Source organism: Cetorhinus maximus, chromosome 22 (genome assembly GCF_964194155.1).
Source record: "Cetorhinus maximus chromosome 22, sCetMax3.hap1.1, whole genome shotgun sequence".
Lineage (NCBI taxonomy): Eukaryota > Metazoa > Chordata > Chondrichthyes > Lamniformes > Cetorhinidae > Cetorhinus > Cetorhinus maximus.
The window spans coordinates 23,914,551-23,931,797 of NC_135900.1; the positions used below are offsets into that span (position 1 = coordinate 23,914,551).

The 17,247-nt window shown below is 45.3% G+C and overlaps 1 protein-coding gene across 5 annotated transcripts in view; it reads right to left on the reverse strand.

Annotated features, from left to right (window-relative positions):
- LOC144696533 (protein O-mannosyl-transferase TMTC2-like) overlaps window positions 1–17,247 on the reverse strand; it is a 207,474-nt gene that overhangs the window by 45,569 nt on the left and 144,658 nt on the right. For all 5 annotated transcript variants that reach the window (XM_078567932.1, XM_078567927.1, XM_078567928.1 and 2 more), the window contains 2 exons: window positions 15,399–15,484; window positions 14,165–14,349 (listed from right to left, as the gene is read on the reverse strand). In XM_078567932.1, coding sequence (XP_078424058.1) covers window positions 14,165–14,349; window positions 15,399–15,484 — 271 coding nt within the window. The remainder of the gene's footprint in view (window positions 1–14,164; window positions 14,350–15,398; window positions 15,485–17,247) is intronic.

Here is a 17,247-nt window from a genome sequence, read left to right on the forward strand (position 1 = left end):
TGATCCATTGAATATAGAGGCTGCTGCGGTGGAGGGTGAGGATGAGGGGGACCCTATCATGGTTCTGGCAGGGTGGGGAAGGGGTGAGAGCAGAAGTGCAGTGAATGGGCCAGACACGGTCGAGGGCTCTGTTAACCACAGTGGGGGAGAATTCTCAGTTAAGGAAAAAGAAAAGTGTATCCTGATATGGAAGGCTGCAGCATCAGAACAGATGTGACAGAGAAACTGGAAAAATGGCTGGAATCCTTACAAGAAGCAGGGTGTGAGCAAGATTAGTCAAGGTAGCTGTGGGAGTCCATGAGTTTATAACAAGTATTTGTTGATAGCTTATCCCTAGAAATGGAGACAGAGAAGTCATGGGAGGGAAGGGAAAAGTTGGAGATGGGACATATAAAGATGAGAGAAGGGTGGAATTTGGAAGTAAAGTTGATGAAGTCCAGAAAGAATGCTATCTGACTCTTTATAACAACAACTAGCATTTATATAGCCTCTTTAATTCAGGTAAATGTCATCAAGCCAAAGACAGAGATAAAAGAAGGAATAACTAATACTTTACTTAAACAGCTGGGTTTTAAAGGGTTTCCTACAGGGATGTGACGACCTTTGACCTGGAAGCAATGTAGCAAGGAAAATTTGTAATTTCTTTAAAATGTCTCTGAAATCGGTAATTGTTTTTAAGAATGTTTGTAAATTACTTTTAAAAGTTTGCTTCAATTATAAAGGGGTCGATTATAATTTTCTTGGATAATAAGAAATACTGGTCCATGTGACCTGCTGACCCTTGACCTGTAAGCAGTAACTACAGGAAGGAAGTTAAGATATAAGTCATGTGGCAAGACACACAGGAGAGCTGAAGACATAAAGGGCAGCTACAAGCAGGGGAATGGGAGGATGAAAACACAGATGCAGACACAAAGAGAAAGCAGACAAGGACAGAATAAGGAACACAGAATTCTTGTGCGAAGAAGCAAATCAATCTCAGGAAGTGGTCATTTTTTCTGTTTGACTGAAAAGGAGACAGGAGCTCTTGAAAGCACTGTGCAAGGTGGCTAAAAAGGTCTAAAACATGGAAAGCTGTGTGAATAGTTCGGAGATGCTAAAGAGATGGGTGTTGTCCCAGAAGTGGCCAAGTCGTGAACTGGGATGTTATTGGTTAGTAGGGTGAAAGGAAACTCTGGAAAGCTACACCATCAGGACTGTCCTGACCTGAGGGAGAAGGAGTTCATAGAAGTGTGTCTTGCTGATGATAATTGTACCCTTGAAACTCAAGTGAAAGCTGTTGTTGGATAGGACTCCTGGCCTACCTTGCATGAATAAAGAACAGCATATTGTGGAACCATGTTGTTACATAATTCCACCCAAGTTTGTAGTTGTGTAAGATGGCAATAAATGCTGGCCTTGCCAATGATGTCCACATCCCGTGAAAGAATAAAAAAGATACATCTTTGTTATATTTACTATTTAATGTGAAATTTACATTTTCATTTGAAGTGTTATTTGCCTTTTAATTCATGTTTAGTTTGTGTTGTCTCTGATTCCCGTTAAAGTAAATGTTAAAAAAAGTGAAATCGTGTTGGTAATTTCTTCATTTGGAGATCGTTTGGTAAATTTAGTTATTTTGAAGTATGGTTCCCCCATGGGGAATTGTAACAGGGAGGAAAGTGAGATGGAAAGGCAGAGAGGTATAAGGAGGGAGTTACAGAGCTTAAGAGCTAGATTGCTTCTCTCGGTCATTAATTTTTTGAATTTGCTTCCACAGAGAAAAGTGGAGGCTGGATCATTGAATTTATTCAAGGCTGAGTTAGACAGATTTTCGATTGACAAGGGAGTTAAGGGTCATGGGGACAGGCAGGAGAGTGGAGTTAAGGCCACAATCAGATCAGCCATAGTCTTATCAAATGGTGGAGCAGGCTCGATTGGCCGAATAGCCTACTCCTGCTCCTATTTCTTATGATCTTTAGATGGCTGAAGACTCAGCTGCCAATAGCGGGGTGAAGGGATGGAGAATACATAAGGGACCAGATTTGGAGGAACACAATTCTTTCAGGGTTGTAGAGTTGGAAGAGGTTACAAAAATAGGAAGGAGACAGCTCATGCAGGGATTTAAACACAAGGATAAGAATTTTTAATTCAACACATTGATGAACCAAGAGCAAAGTAGGTGAGAAGCACATGTTGTGATGGATGGGTGGATGTGTAGCAGGTTAGGATATTGGCAATAGAGGCTTGGATCAACCCAAGTTTACAGAGGATGAAAGATGGAAGGTAGGCTAAGAGATCAGTGCAATAGTTGAAAATTATAAGCTTTAAGTATATCTGATAGTCAGACATGCTTTCTGGATCATGGGTTTAAGCCAGTCAAGAACTTAAGCGTACAATCTACTTCAGTGTTCGGAACGCTGAATTATCAGGCACGGTGCTCTTGGGATGAGTCATTGGAGCTCATTTTTAATTTTGCTGTAAATGAGCACCGATAGTGAGTCAATAATGTACCCTTATTGCCCACCCACCCAAACCACCATTAGGAAATCAGAACCAGTTTGACATTTGTGTTTCAGCTGAATTTAGCCAGTGAGCTGCCAGCACCAGACAGGCACCCCATTCAACTCACTGGTTTTAGAAGGCTGGAAATCAATAGAATTCCGCATGGAGACAGCTGGCAGGTTAGGCCTTCTGTGGCTCATCCCGCCGTGAGGAATGCAAAAACCCTGCCAGCAGGCCGCTGCAGCATTGTGGGCCCCATGGTAGCGCTACCGTTCCTCTAATTTCCACAAAAATTCCCAAACCCCCCTAAAGAAATTCTGAGGACAATTATCTCCCAGCATTATAAAGTTTGCAGATGATATGAAACTTGGTGGCATAGATAATGAAGAGGGTAGTTATAGAATGACATGGACATGGCAGAGAGAGTTCAATGCAGAGAAGTGTGAACAGATGCACATGGGAGGGCTAATATGGAAGTAAAGATGAGCAGAGAGATCTTTTGGTGTCCGTAAATGCAAAATCCTTAAAGAGACAGACAAGATGACAAGATGATTTATAAAGCACATGGGATACATGGGTTTGCAAATTCAGGCATAGAATATAAATATAGAATATATAAAAGTGATCAAGCTAGAACTTTTTAAATCACTGATTAAGCCTCAACTGACATATTGTGAACAATTCTAGGCACCTCACTTCAGGAAAGAGGTAAAGGGATTCGAATGGATACAGAGGAAATTTTCCATGACGTTACCAGGGCTAAGGGTCTTCAGCTATGAGGACAAGTTGGAAAATTTAGGATTTTTCTCCTTGGAACAGAGAAGGTTAAGAGGGGGTGAAACAGAGAAGGTTAGGAAGTGATGTAACAGAGAATGTCAAGGTGATAGAGGAGTTAGAAAAAAATTATTCCCAGTGGCAAGCAGGTCAATAGACAGAGGTCACAGATTTAGGCTCAAAGTGAATATTGGGAAATTTACTGTCACATCCCCCTCAGCCAAAGTGCCCCATCAGACCTGATTATACCTCCCATGCCAACTCACCCAGTATCCACCATGGGCAGACTTCGTGAGCCATGTTGAAATAAAATAAAGGTCCAAATATCTATTTTAGCCTTCACTGTATTAAACAGACTCCCATTCATGAAATCCCATTCAAGACTTTTAAATCTCCTCAAGTACTTAATCCCTTATAAAAAAACACCAAACAGACTTGTATTCATAACCGCACAACAAAGACAGCTAATCCTTAAATAACCCCTTTGAGCATTCAATTAAACTGTGAATGTAGGACCCCCCTCCCCCCTCCTGCTGAGATAATTATAGGTTGTAGTAAGCTGCGTAACATTAATAATAACTTACTGATAGCTCTTGGGGAAATGTCAACAAACGGCTATTATAACCGCTAGAACAGATTTTTCAACTCTCATTGACACAGGCAGTCTGTTTCTTTTATTTTTAAAGGGCTGTGGATTTAAATTACTTCACAAACTGACAATTCTACAGACCTCATCCACCCTTCGCAAGCATCTAAAAATTTGTGACTCCCACAGTGCGGGTTAACACACTTTGCTACAGCGAAAATTAGGTCTGTTTGAACTCAACCCTTAATTCAAATGGCCCTGCTGAGTTTGGGTTTCCCCCATGTGTGAGTCATGCCCTGCCCCTTTCTTCTACCGGCAAAAAATAGGATCTGTCAGAATTGGGGGCGGGACTTCCAAATCCAGGTTGTGCCCGCCATTTTTAAAGTTAGGTGGGGTCTCCACAACTCCCCGAAAACCTGGTCCTTAAAATCATTAGCAAAAGGCCAAGAGTGGAAATGAGAATTTTTTTTTTCACTCAGAGTTGTGGGGTCTGGAGTATTCTACCGAAAAGGTGGTGAAAGCTGATTCCGTAAATAACCTTGGAAGGGAGTTGGATGGGTACTTGATGCTGAGGAACTTAAAGTATTAGACAAAAAGTAGGGATGTGGGACTAAGCATGACTGCTTTCAAAGTGCCAGCACAGGTACAATGGGCCAAATAGACTCCTTTATGTGCAACAAGTTTCTATATTTCCATGATTCTGTGAAATATGCAAAACTTCTCACTTTACATCAATGAAGATAATGTTTGTCAGCACATTACTATAAACCCTGTCTCTCTTCTTTTCTGCCCATGTATTGCTTCTTACTTGAAATGGGTATGTGGTGGTACCTTCACTAGATGCACTGAAATCTAAGCCAATGCTTCTTCAACTGAAAAGTCTCAGGGGAGCACTGTGTATTTAATTTTTGATTGATTGTTTAAAGATATTTATGTGGGATAATCCAGATAAGCTCAAGAGCTTGTTTAGAATACGATCCTGCTGCAAGATGGAAGACAGACACTGCACAACAAAAGGAAAGTAGCTGTCGCAGTCTACAATGCAGATACCAGTTTGAGGCTAGTATTTGCTTGAAAATAGTGCAAACCAACAGAACAAAGTTACCCTGCCAGCTGCCAACCACTTTCCTCATGCAAAGCAAAGTTCTCTGCATACATACAGAAATGAATGCCCACTCAACACACAGTAAAATTCTTGCATACATTTACATTATAGAAGATTTTAGTGCTGAAAGAAAATCATTATATATTTGATGGACAGAATTGTAACGTATTTAGGAGAAAAAAATCTATCGAAATCCCATCGCTCTCTTTCTAAATTCACCAGGGGTATACTTGGGGCAGAATTTTCCCATTGGCTTGTGGAGGCGGGCCCCGCACACACATAAAATTATGCACGGTGACGTCGGGTAAGTGTCCCGATGTCACCGCGCGCCATCGAGATATTTCGTTGGGCGGGCGCGCGTTGATCTCCGATGCACGCCCACCATTAATTAACGGCCCACTTAAGGCCCTTGAGGCGCCAATCGACCGTGATTTTTTGGCACCCGTGAAATCTTCGGGTCGGCGCAACGGGTGCAACAGGCAGGCAGGTAGGTCACATTTGTATAAACCTCATCCACGGGCGGGATAAGAGGGCTCACTGGGGTCGCGAGTGTGCTCTGTCAAATATTGATGTTTCAAAGTTGCTGATACTTGCCTGTGTGATCTGCAATACTTCAAAACGCATACCAGCTGCCTGGTCTGGACTCACAACCGTCAGGTCAGCACTCTGCAGTGAGGAATCTTTGGGCCTGCAGATTTCAGGAAGCCTTCCCTTAGCCTGGAAATGGGAGCTGAACTCTCCACTGGAGGCACATCTGCTGAGGAGGAAGGGAGGACTAGAAGGGGGAGGAGGCCTGGAGTGCACACTCAACCTCCAGGGAAGTCACCTTTGGGAGGTCAGGCACAGGCACAAGAAGTGCAGGGCCAAGAGGTAGTCCAAGGAAGAAGGGGCCGCAGAAGACGCCACTATCGTGTTGCCAGGGTATACAGGTGGCGAACAGCTACCTCAATATGTTTGAGGTGCAGTGCCAAAGGAGGCTCCGCCTCTCAAGGGAGACAGTCAACTATATCTGTCAGATGATTGGGCCTGAGATCGCCGCGAATTGTGTGGGTGGACACCCCATCCCAGTGGCTCTAAAGGTCACAGCTGCCTTCAGCTTCTATGATTCTGGCTCCTTCCAGGGGTCGGTGGGTGATCTTTGTGGTGTCTCCTAATCAGCTGTCTACACTTGTGTCAAGCAGTTTACAGACGCTCTGTTCAGACGTGCATTGACATTCACCCTTTATCGTTGGGACCAGGCAAGCCAGACACAGCGAGCCAGAGGCTTTTAGGCCATTGCTGGCTTCCCCCGTGTCCAGGGTGCAATAGACTGTACACACGTAGCCATCAAGGTGCCAGCAGGTGAGCCCAGTGCCTTCGTCAATAGGAAGAGCTTCCACTCCATGAACGTGCAGATAGTGTGTGATCACAGGATGCTGATTCTACAAGTCTGTGAAAGATACCCAGGCAGCTCCCACAATGCCTACATCCTCAGACACTCCCAGGTGCCGGGGCTCTTCAGTGCTCTGGCTTGGCTGAATGGATGGTTGCTGGGTGACAAGGGCTATCCCCTCAGAAGGTGGCTCATGTCGCCTCTCCGCCATCCAAGAACAGAAGCTGAGCAGTGCTACAATAGGATCCACGCCTCCACAAGGGCTGTGGTGGAGGGAGCCATTGGTCTTCTCAAGGTGTGTTTCCGATTTATGGACTGCTCAGGTGGTGTACTGCAGTACCCCCCAGATCGTGTGTTGCAGATAGTGGTTGCCTGCTGCACTCTCCACAATCTTGTGCTGGAAAGGGGGGATGCCGTGGACGATGAAGATGTAGACGCATTGGCTGCGGATGCACACGACGAGTCCAGCAGTGAGTCCGAGGATGATCACGCACAGGGAAATGCTGAGGGGGTAGATGCTGACCCGGGCATACTCCAGGGAGGCAGGGATACCCGGGAGGCTTTAATCTGATGAACCTTCAGCAAGCACACCACATATGGACCTCAAAGACAAGCCGGGGCTGTATGCTCCATATTTGAGACCTAAGTGCAAAATCTGCCTAGTTAGGAGCATTAACTACAGTCCTTGTTAATAAAGCTGAATGTCTACAAAGCATTCATTACATTATTAGAAACCATCCATCTGCAGAACAAAAGAGGCAACCTCAGCTATGGTGACACGTCTGAATTTAATATTGCAACCAAAGAAACTTAATGAAACAAAATGAAAAAGGTGTTAAAAATCACACCAACTCATAAAGACCTCATTGTGGGCCAACACAAAAGCATTAGTGATAAACCCGTGGTGTGCCTAAGGTGCCTTATGTTTACGTTTTCGGGTGCTACGTCTTGGTGCTGACCCCTCGCTGGGAGTCGTATCTGAGACAGCCTGCTGACTCTGCTGCCCTGTTGGCCTCGATGACCTTGGCAGTCATCCTCTGGCCCATGGAGCCTGTGTTGGTCCCACCTGGGAGGGAGCTGCCAGTTCCACAGCTGGCATCTCCCCAGTCGTCGCAGCCTCACCAGATGCAATGGTACCTGGCAGAGGGGCAGAAGAGCTGCTGCCCTCATCCAGAGTGCCCTGAGAGGAGCCCGCAGAGACAACAGGCAGCTGCTGCGCCGACATGAAGTCACTTTGGACCTCCCTGCTCACAATGGATGGATGGGCACCGAGCTGAGAAACTTGGTGCCCGGACCATCTCCCACACTGGCACTGACCAGCTGAAGTCAATGCCGATGTGAGGGCTTGCTGGTCAGAGCGCATCCCCAGGAAGCCCTGATGGGTCTCCTGCAGGAGCCTCTCCACGAGAGTTGCCACTCTCTCCATGGGGGACGCATGGCGCTCAGACATGAGGTTCATTGCTTCAGCGATGGTCCATGTAGACTCCTCCACCACGGACATCAAGCCAAGCATAGCATCATGCATCTACCCAGATGCTCCCGCACACCTGGCCGCATTTCCTGCACTTGCTGCATTGTGGATGACTCCAGAGGCACATCATCAGCCATCGACTGAGCATGTGCCTGGTCCCCTGCAGTCCTCCGACTGCTGGCGCCATTGGCACTCTGTCTCTGCCAGCTCCTCCAGCAACTGTGAAGTGCCCTTAGCGCTGTGCCCCGGGACACTAGCCGGTGTTCTAATTCCCACTGTGGCACTAGTATCTGGGCTGGTGCCTGACAGAGATGGTGTGACGCTGGTGAGACTTCAGGGCCCTCAGGTGTGAGAGGGGGCCCCTGCTGCTCCTCCTACCTGCCCTGCTCTGGTGATGCTGAAAAGAAGAACAAGGACATTGGATCTGTTCACGTGGAGACAATGTCAATCTGCATCCCTGTCCCCCGGATCATTATACCCTCATCCTTCCATAAGCAATGGTCAAGCCATGTTGCAAACTTCAGTCACTGAACATTCAGCACTACCAGAGGGAATGCCTACCTGCTGGGTTAAGTGACCAATGCCTACATGGTACTCACCCTTCCTGAGCGCAACAAGCCATTGAAGCGCTTGCGACACTGGATCCAGGTGTGCTGCATCACATCGCGGGAGCTCACCACCTCCGCCACCTCCTCCCAGGCACATTTCGTCAGGTGGGGGGGGCCTCCTCTTCCCGTCCTGGGGTACGAGGACCTCCTGTCATGCTGCCACCTCCTCGAGGAGGGCAGTAAGGCAATCATCGGAAAAATAAGGAGCACAGTGCCCCCCCCTGCCCTACCCGCCTGCCTGGCCTGCTGACCAGCAGTGCTCTGGGAAGCCCTTCCACATTGCAGTCTCGCCACTGCCCACCCACTCCTGCTGTCCTCGGGAGCCGTGATTCACGTTGGGCGGGCCTTAATTGGCCCGCCCGTGTAAAATGGCGGTGTGGATCCGATCGCAGGCGGCGATCAGGTCCACGCCCGCCCGCACCTGCTCCACCCCCCCACCACCAGCCAGAAAACTCTGTGCTTGATAAATCCCCATTCCAAGTATTGAATGGTTACCTGCAATTCCATTGAATTTCAACAATGGAAGAACAAATGGAATGTCAGACTAATCAGCCATGTTACTTACCACTTTGACACTGACTCCACCAGTTTATGACTGCCATGTTTTATTTCTTGATTTGAGGAGGGATTATCCCTGTAGCATCCATGAAGGGTGCCAGAAAGCTATACACTGTTGTAATGCCCCTTTTAGAGATAGCAGCATGCCATCACTGGAGAGAAAGTGTGTCATGTGATCTAGTCTCAATTTCACTTTGGCTTGGAACAGGATACAGCACAAACAGCCCTTCCACTGATGTCTTCATGTTTTCTGTATGTTCTTATGTGCCTAGTTTAAATAAATGAATGCACAGCATGTTTACACAACCCTTTATGGGTGATTATCATTATAAAAAACATGACATGCTGTTCTGCAGTGGTCAAACAGAGTAGCAGGAGGATTAAGTACATGGTGAACAGCCTTAGATCCTGCTACATGGCATGAGACGACCCTTAACGTTTTGGTCAGACTGCAATGAGTTCACAGCGTTGGAGACTATTGAAATCGCAGTGTGAAGACTGCACAGAAAAGCTTTGAAGATACCGGAATAGTGCTTAAGCAAAGAGCTGGTAAGCAGACGATCCCTCATGGTAAGATTGCAATGCATAACCTGTCAGTTCATTGAGTGGGATAGTGCATCGGGAGGACCAGCACCAGGTTAGCTCAGTTGGGAAAGGCGAATGACCAGGGTGTGGGCCAGATCGATAGCGTGCGAGGGAGAGTCAAACACACAAAAACTGTCATAAAGATCAGACCAGAGACGGTTAAAATTATAATGGGTGGAACTTCAGAAAAGTGTGTGTAAGCAGCTACACAACGCTCATCCCAGGTACTACCAGAGAAGGAAAGTCAAAGGGATATTTTCAAAATGTCCACGAAATTCCCCAGTTTGATTTGGGATGCAGCTAACCTACTATCCGAATTTTTAAACAGCGTACAGAGCTATGCCTTCGTGATTCAGATGTGTCTGAACCAAACAAGTAAGCCATGAAAATTTGCTTAGCATTTGGGAATGAAGGTCTACACAGGCTGAACACTTCAGGATTAACAGAAGAAGAGCTGAAGGATCCCAAAAAGATATGGACAACACTGGAAGAGCGGTTCAGAATCAGATTAAATTTTCACATTCATCGACTAGAGTTCATGTCATTTTAACAACAGCCTACAGAATCCATAGGCCACTTCGTCAGTAGGTGCAGAGATGTGATTTTTCAAATGCAGGGCTAGCAGACAGAATTGTTGCATTAGTGATTGTATCCATTCCCATGGAAGCATTCCAGCAAGATCTGCTGGACAAGCCTAAAACGCATAGCATTAAAGAGCTAAAGGATGGACACAAGTACAAAGCAATCATCGTAGGTCGAGGAAGCTTATAGGTCCTAGGTACCAATCCAACCAATCCTGCAAGGCGTGTGGCAGAAAGGGCCATTGGCAGTGGCAGTGCACTAGAGCAAAGGTTAATGCAGCTACAAAGAGCCATCCACTGATCCAAACAGACTGTACACAAGCAATAAGAATGACCATCGGTATCCTGTCAGAAACATATATATGAGGTGATTGACAAGCCAGAATATGATGATGATGTGCACAATGAGACGAAGAGCGGTGAACACAGGTTTCTCACTGTCAATTTCAAGAAAACCATGGGTGCTGTGGTTATATTGTCTTGTGTTTGTCAAGATTAAAATTATCTGCCCTAAGAAAGTTGGTATCTATTTATTATTGGCCAAGGTTGACACAGGCAAGTGCAAACATCCTACCCCTGCGGATTCTAGAAGACATGTATCCACAGACGTGGAGGGCCATGGTGAAACCGCGACTGTGAAACTCTCAGTGTATAATGGTCCATGGCAGGATCCAGTCCTGGAGTGCAAGGACAATCAATTTCCCTGGGTGTCACAGATGTTCTACACCATGGGGACTAAAGGCTCAGCGATTGTATGTCTACTGGAATGTTTGCACGAGTGACGATCAATTGAATCAGTCAGACCTCATACTGCAGATCAACCTCAGAAACCAATCCTATTGCCTCAATTCATGACCTAACATCGCAATATCCAGAATGTTTCAACAAAATTGACAGTTCCAAGGGAGCTACAATGTTACCCTTGCAGTAGAATGCAAGTTCGTCAACTGAACTGGTTCATTTTGCACAAAGCGAATGCCACCAGTTACATGAAGAAATGGCAAAAGATTCCACAATACAGAAACTGTGGAAAACCATCATCGAAGGACGGCCTGATTCCATTCAGCATACCCACAAACATGTGAGACCATGTTAGAGGACAGCCAAAGCCAGCTGGGGCCCTCAAGGCCTGGTCTCCAGAGGACGCCTGCCAAAGTCATCAGAAGCAACAGGGCCAACCATTGTACAGGCTGTCTCCGCCCCTCCTGCGATGTCAGGGTAGCACCTTGAAGAAGCGGTAGGCCTAGAAAAGTTAAGAATTTCTAATCACAAGTGGTTGCATGGGTGAACACATTTTGTCACTTTATAATCTGAAAATATATTCATTTTCGCTGAATAATGTGTAATGGTGTCTTTCAACTTCATTTACAGGCTTTATGAGTCCTCCCCCTGCATCCTTCCCCCCACCCCCATGAGCAATTCAGCTGCACGCAGCTGGACACAAGTGATTCTGGACAGAGAAGTGTGTGTGTGTGGCAGGACTTTTCAGAGCCTCGTGCAAGCACACTCCCACACACCCAGGGCCTTCCTCCATCACACTCATCTCAATGTCCCGAGCATTTTCAATGCTGCCTGCTGGGGTTCTCTTTCAGCTGTCCATCTGAAATTACCTGCATCTCCGCCCGCCCACTCATCGCAATCCCAGGCAAGCCCTGTGCCCATCCAACATGAGGCTGCTTTCCCTTTCGATTTGAGAAAAATGGTAGTTGTCACATTTCTGCTCAGCTCCCCCATCCTTTCTCCTTCCCCAGTCACCTACGTATTTTCCCCCATCACTGTGGATACTCCTGGCATCACCTTCCACCACCTGACCATCACCTACCAACCAGAATCTCTTTCTTTCCAGGATGTCCAGGTGAACGTGCACATTTCCTAACTTCCTGAGAATCCCACCCACATCCACATGGACCTCCCCCACTTCCTCCTTCCCACCCCCAGGGACCATGTCTGCCTCCGAGTCCCCATCAACCATTCTTGCCATCCCTCCTACTGCTGCCGTCGCATCCTCACCCACCCACTCTTCAGCTCGCTCTGCCCCCTTTCATACTCAGCATTCCCTCCTACCACACCCACCCTCAGTTCACTCTCTAGGAGGCAGTCATTGACTCCACAGACACATTCACATAGACATCCCAACCCCTTACTCCCGCCTCCATCCTTACTCCCTCCTCCACCTCTTACTCCTTCCAACCTCTGAACTCCTTCTTCCCCCTGGACTTTTTCCTCCCCTCAGACTCCTTCCCCCCAAAACCCTCCCCCTCCCTTACATCTATCTCTCCACTTGCTTCATTGTCCACTGTAACACTCTACTCCCCTCTTACTCCCTCCTCCCCCCTCCCAACCTCACCCCCTCCCAACCTCACCCCCTCCTGATACCTTCATTCCCCCTCCCAACCTCAGCCACCCCAACACCTTCGTCCCCCTGCTTCCCAACCTCACTCCCCCAATCAGTACACCTTCCTCTCCCACTCAAAGCTGGACCTTCCTCTCTCCCCGCTCTCACCGATCATCCATAGCAGCCCATGACGAAGACTGTGATGCTCCGAAGCAGAACCGAGACATCAATGAAGGCCTCCCACCTTCCAAGATCTGCTTCATGGCGGAGCCATGTCCATGAGATTCCACCCAGCATGCGATGCACATGTTCCTCCATGGTCCGGTAGCTCCAATATCTTCTGCTCCTCGGATGTCCGGATTCTGAGCAAGGCCCTAACGATAAGTCCCAACTTCTGCATGTCACACCCGTCCAGGTGTGTCCTGGGCTGGCATGATTTTCCGCTGGTGTAACGGTTAACCTGGTATGGGGGGACGATTCTGGTCAGGCCTTACTTTGCAACCCATTAGCGGGATACAAGTGGGTTCACGCCAGACTCCAGTGGGATTGGCTTTCCGCCATGGTGGATATCATCGGATAATCCTGTTGTGCTTTCCTGTCAGCGTGAAACCAATTTTTGGGCTTCTTACCATATTATCACCCCTCATCCACCATGACGCTCGACACCAACAGGGCCGGAAAATTCTGGCCAAGGTTACCATCACAAGATCTGGGTGTACCAGCAGATTACCTTTACACTTTAGAGACTCATCGAATCATCAGTTCTATACATTCATCTGATGGTAATTAAATATGAACATGAATTGATACTTCTTTAGAAGGAGAAATTATCTTTAAAAAGAAAGGGAGATGTTCTAACATGGCTTTAAGGGATAGCAGCATGCCATCACTAGAAGGGAAGTGTGTCATATCATACAGTCTCATGTGATCCAGTCTCAGTTTCACTGTGGCCTGGAGCAGGATACAGCACACACATCCCTGCTGCTGATATCTTCATGTTTTCTATCCATGTATTTATGTTCCCATGTGCCTAGTTTAAATGTGTGAACCTATAATATGATTACACAATCCCTTATGAGTGATTGGTGCCTTTTATATTATTATAAAAACATGACGTATATCACCCCGATGTTTAGAATGTGAGACCAGTGATGCTCATTAGCCACAGGCCTGCTCTACATAACCATCAGTCGCATTCCTCCAGTACATATTCCATCCTGTACTATGAATTTTGGTGCCCATATTAAACTCACTCCAGGCCTACAAATAGGGTAAATATTTACATCTCTTGGAAACAAAATTTATTTCAACAGATTTCTTGTGAATACCATGTGTCCCTGAAGTAAGTGGAAAGTTTTAAATCTTCATGTTAATAAATATTTTACAATTTTTAAAGCTGCTGTGAGTATCACACACACCAGTGCTTTAGTCTTTTGAAGGTGGACCAGCTTTGAAGCTGGATCCTGTGTCTTTGACAGTTAATAAAACAGTAAGTTGTCCCAGTCTGCGAGTTTGAGTGATATTTAGTTTTGTTAGGTAAGGGTATGAAGGGTTATGGAACCAAGAAGGGTAGGTGGAATTAAATTATGGATCAGGCATGACCTACTTAAATTACTGAATTGTCTCGAGTGTTTGAATGGTCTCCTCCTGTTCCAATGTTGCTTACATGTTCACTGTTACAGTTAACTTCTTACTCTATTCCTACCTCATGCTGTCCTTGTTCATGCAGGAGTTTGCCTAGGTTGTATAAGCAGCTTGTTACTGAACTCCTGTGAGTATGAGGGTCTTTGAGGTTTTCATCTGAGATGTCAGCACATATAACAAAGGTTCTCTTGGCTTCTTCTAACCTGCCTTGGTTCATTAAGATAATCCCAGTGTTCAAGTAGGCAGCTGCAAGGAAAGAAAGAACGAATAAACAACTGTCAGAAATGTTAATTAAGCACAAGGGATATGTTCCCTATGTCTGTGTACTACAGTTGACATTTGTCACAAAAGTTTGGAATTTCTTTCACTAAACATTGGCAAAGATGCCACAGATTACTTGAATGTCAATATGCACATAAATACAAATTAAATGGCTCTTTTGTTGGTGCAGTCATGGACTTCAGTCGAACAACTGAGGTGAAATGACATTGAAATGTAATACTTTGCAAGGTGAGTCAATAGATCTTGTTAACAACTCCTGCATGAAACCTATTTCTAGGAGATTGTATGCACTTTTCTCTTTCGCTTATTTACAACTGCCAACTGCCATTTTCCAAACTGGATGGGTAGGTAACCTAATCCTTGGATTTACCAAAGCAACTGTCCAGATGATCCTTTTCTTGGACTTTCTCTAGGGGAATTCTTGGTTCTCTAATGTCCATGGCTAGACCCAGAGTTCATTGTATTGAGATGGTGTGAGTGAATCTTTGGCTTTCTATTACATGGCATAGCCCATTGGTACACTATTTGCACAGTGCCACGAAGCATCAGACAGAATAAATATCTTAACATAAATAGAGCTCTCTATTCAAGATGTGTTTTCTGGCTGGCCTTTTGTTGTTTCAAATGCAGTATGGAATTTTGAGCAGGACCATATGGAAGAATTAAAAATCAGAAAATCAGTACACCAGAACTATTTCCAAATAAAAAAATAATTGATGACAAAAACTATTTTCAGCTAATAGAGCAGAAACTGGAGTGAAATCAGGCTTTCATCACTTTTGTGAAATCAAGTTTTCATCACTATTACTGCAAAGAGAAATAGCCATAAATTACCATACTGACGCTTTAATTGGTTCATCGTAATGAGTGTTGACCAATTCACATTTGGTTTGTTTTAAATTAATACTCTAAATCTGGATTGCTTGGCTATTTTGTTAAACAATACAACTCATTAGCTATTTTCACATGCAAAAGTCTGTTAGTATTTTCAGCAGCATTAGATGGTTACTTACATGCCAGGGTAGGCCTGCTACCAATTGCCAATTTATAGTAATGTAGGGCCTCTGAGAACCGGTCATTTTCCTGTAGAAGCAGCCCTCTGATATAAAAAAAAAGTATAAAATACTTGTTACAATGACCAAGGCATTAATGATGTAGCAGCGTACTTAACGAGTGAGTCTGTCACTTGGAGGAGGGCAGGATTAAGGAGAAGGGCAGGATTAAAGACAAATACTATCACCCAAATTGTAACAGACAATATTCCCAGTGCAGTCCAAAACTGATGACAGCAGCATTTCCTCGTTTAAACCTAGGTTATCAAACTCAGCAACAGAAACACAGTACTTGATGATCTTTGCAATGGTTACTCTCAGGAGAATTTGAAAAGCATGTTCTTCTTACTGCTCATGTGTTGACCTTTATCCACACGCCCCTGTGGTGTAAGGTAATTATTGTCAGTGATGGCTGTAGCCTGATGGGTGTGTACCTGTCTTCAGTGGCATAAACCTCAAAGGCCAGTTGTTACCTGTTTCTCCCTTCACTTGATGTTTGCCTGCCTCAATATTCTTTTAACAGGCTCATATTGGGCAACATGACATTTTCACACCAGCAGGCAAGGGTTTTGTTGTGGTTCAAAAGTCAGAGTCTCATGATTTCATTCAGGCCCCAAGCACATTTAACAGGGAGCAGCATGTACAGGCAGCAACAGGAGAACCCTACACCAAAGATCCAGATCCAGAGAGGTCAAAAAGGTTAATTATTTTTATATTTTTATTTTGTAACAAGTTCCTCAAGATTCAGGAAGGCCTTGAAACAAAAATTTCACAAAGATAAATAACTATTGCCATTTTAGTGCAGATCTCTTCCAATGATGGTTCAGGCCATCTTAAATATCACTGTTACCCGTGGCACCCTCCTTTCTGTGACATGACTTCTAAGGGTCATTTATAAACATGTCCTTGCCAAAAGAATTCTGTTCAGGGAAAACAAAAGGATGTGCTATGTGCAGATTTACATTTATCTGCAGATTTGTCATTTTTTAAAATTTATTCATTCACGGGATGTGGGCATTGCTTCCTAGGCCAGCATTTATTGTCCATCCCTAATTGCCCTTGAGAAGGTGGAGGCGAGCCACCTTCTTGAACTACTGGATTCCATGTGGCCAAGGTACACCCACAGTGCTATAAGGGAAGGAATTCCAGGATTTTGACCCAATGACAGAGAAGGAACAGCGATATAGTTCCAAGTCAGGGTGGTGTGCGGCTTGGCGGGGAACTTGTAGGTCATGGTGTACCCATGCATCTGCTGCCCTTCTCCTTCTAGGTTGTAGAGGTCGTGGGTTTGGAAAGTGCTGTTGAAGGAGCCTTGGTGAGTTGCTGCAGTGCATCTTGTAGATGGTACACACTGCTGCCACTGTGTGTCAGTGGTGGAAGGAGTGATTGTTTAAGGTAGTAGCATAAAAAAGATTGAACCTTTACAAACTTTTTGCAGCTATCTCTCTTCTAACTCTTCCCTTGTTATCTCATTTACATTGACACCACAAGAAATACTGGCACAAAAGAAAACTAAACTGTCATCTTACAGTCTCTTCCACTTCCAAACTTGTACCACAATGCACATTGCATTATACATTATGGAATAAAAGTAAAGTTAAATTTCAAAACTCTTGTGCATGGAATAGCAGGGCTTCCTCTTGTGCAAATTCCAGAATCAAGCTGTCAAGTGCATTTGTATCAAAAGTAGGAAACAGTTGCTGGAAGTAAGCTTTCAACCTACACCATCCTGTCATTCAGTCTGTGGGCGTCAGTTTCATAGTTCATTGCCAAGGTCACTCACAAGGACCTCGATTGAACAACTTGCAGC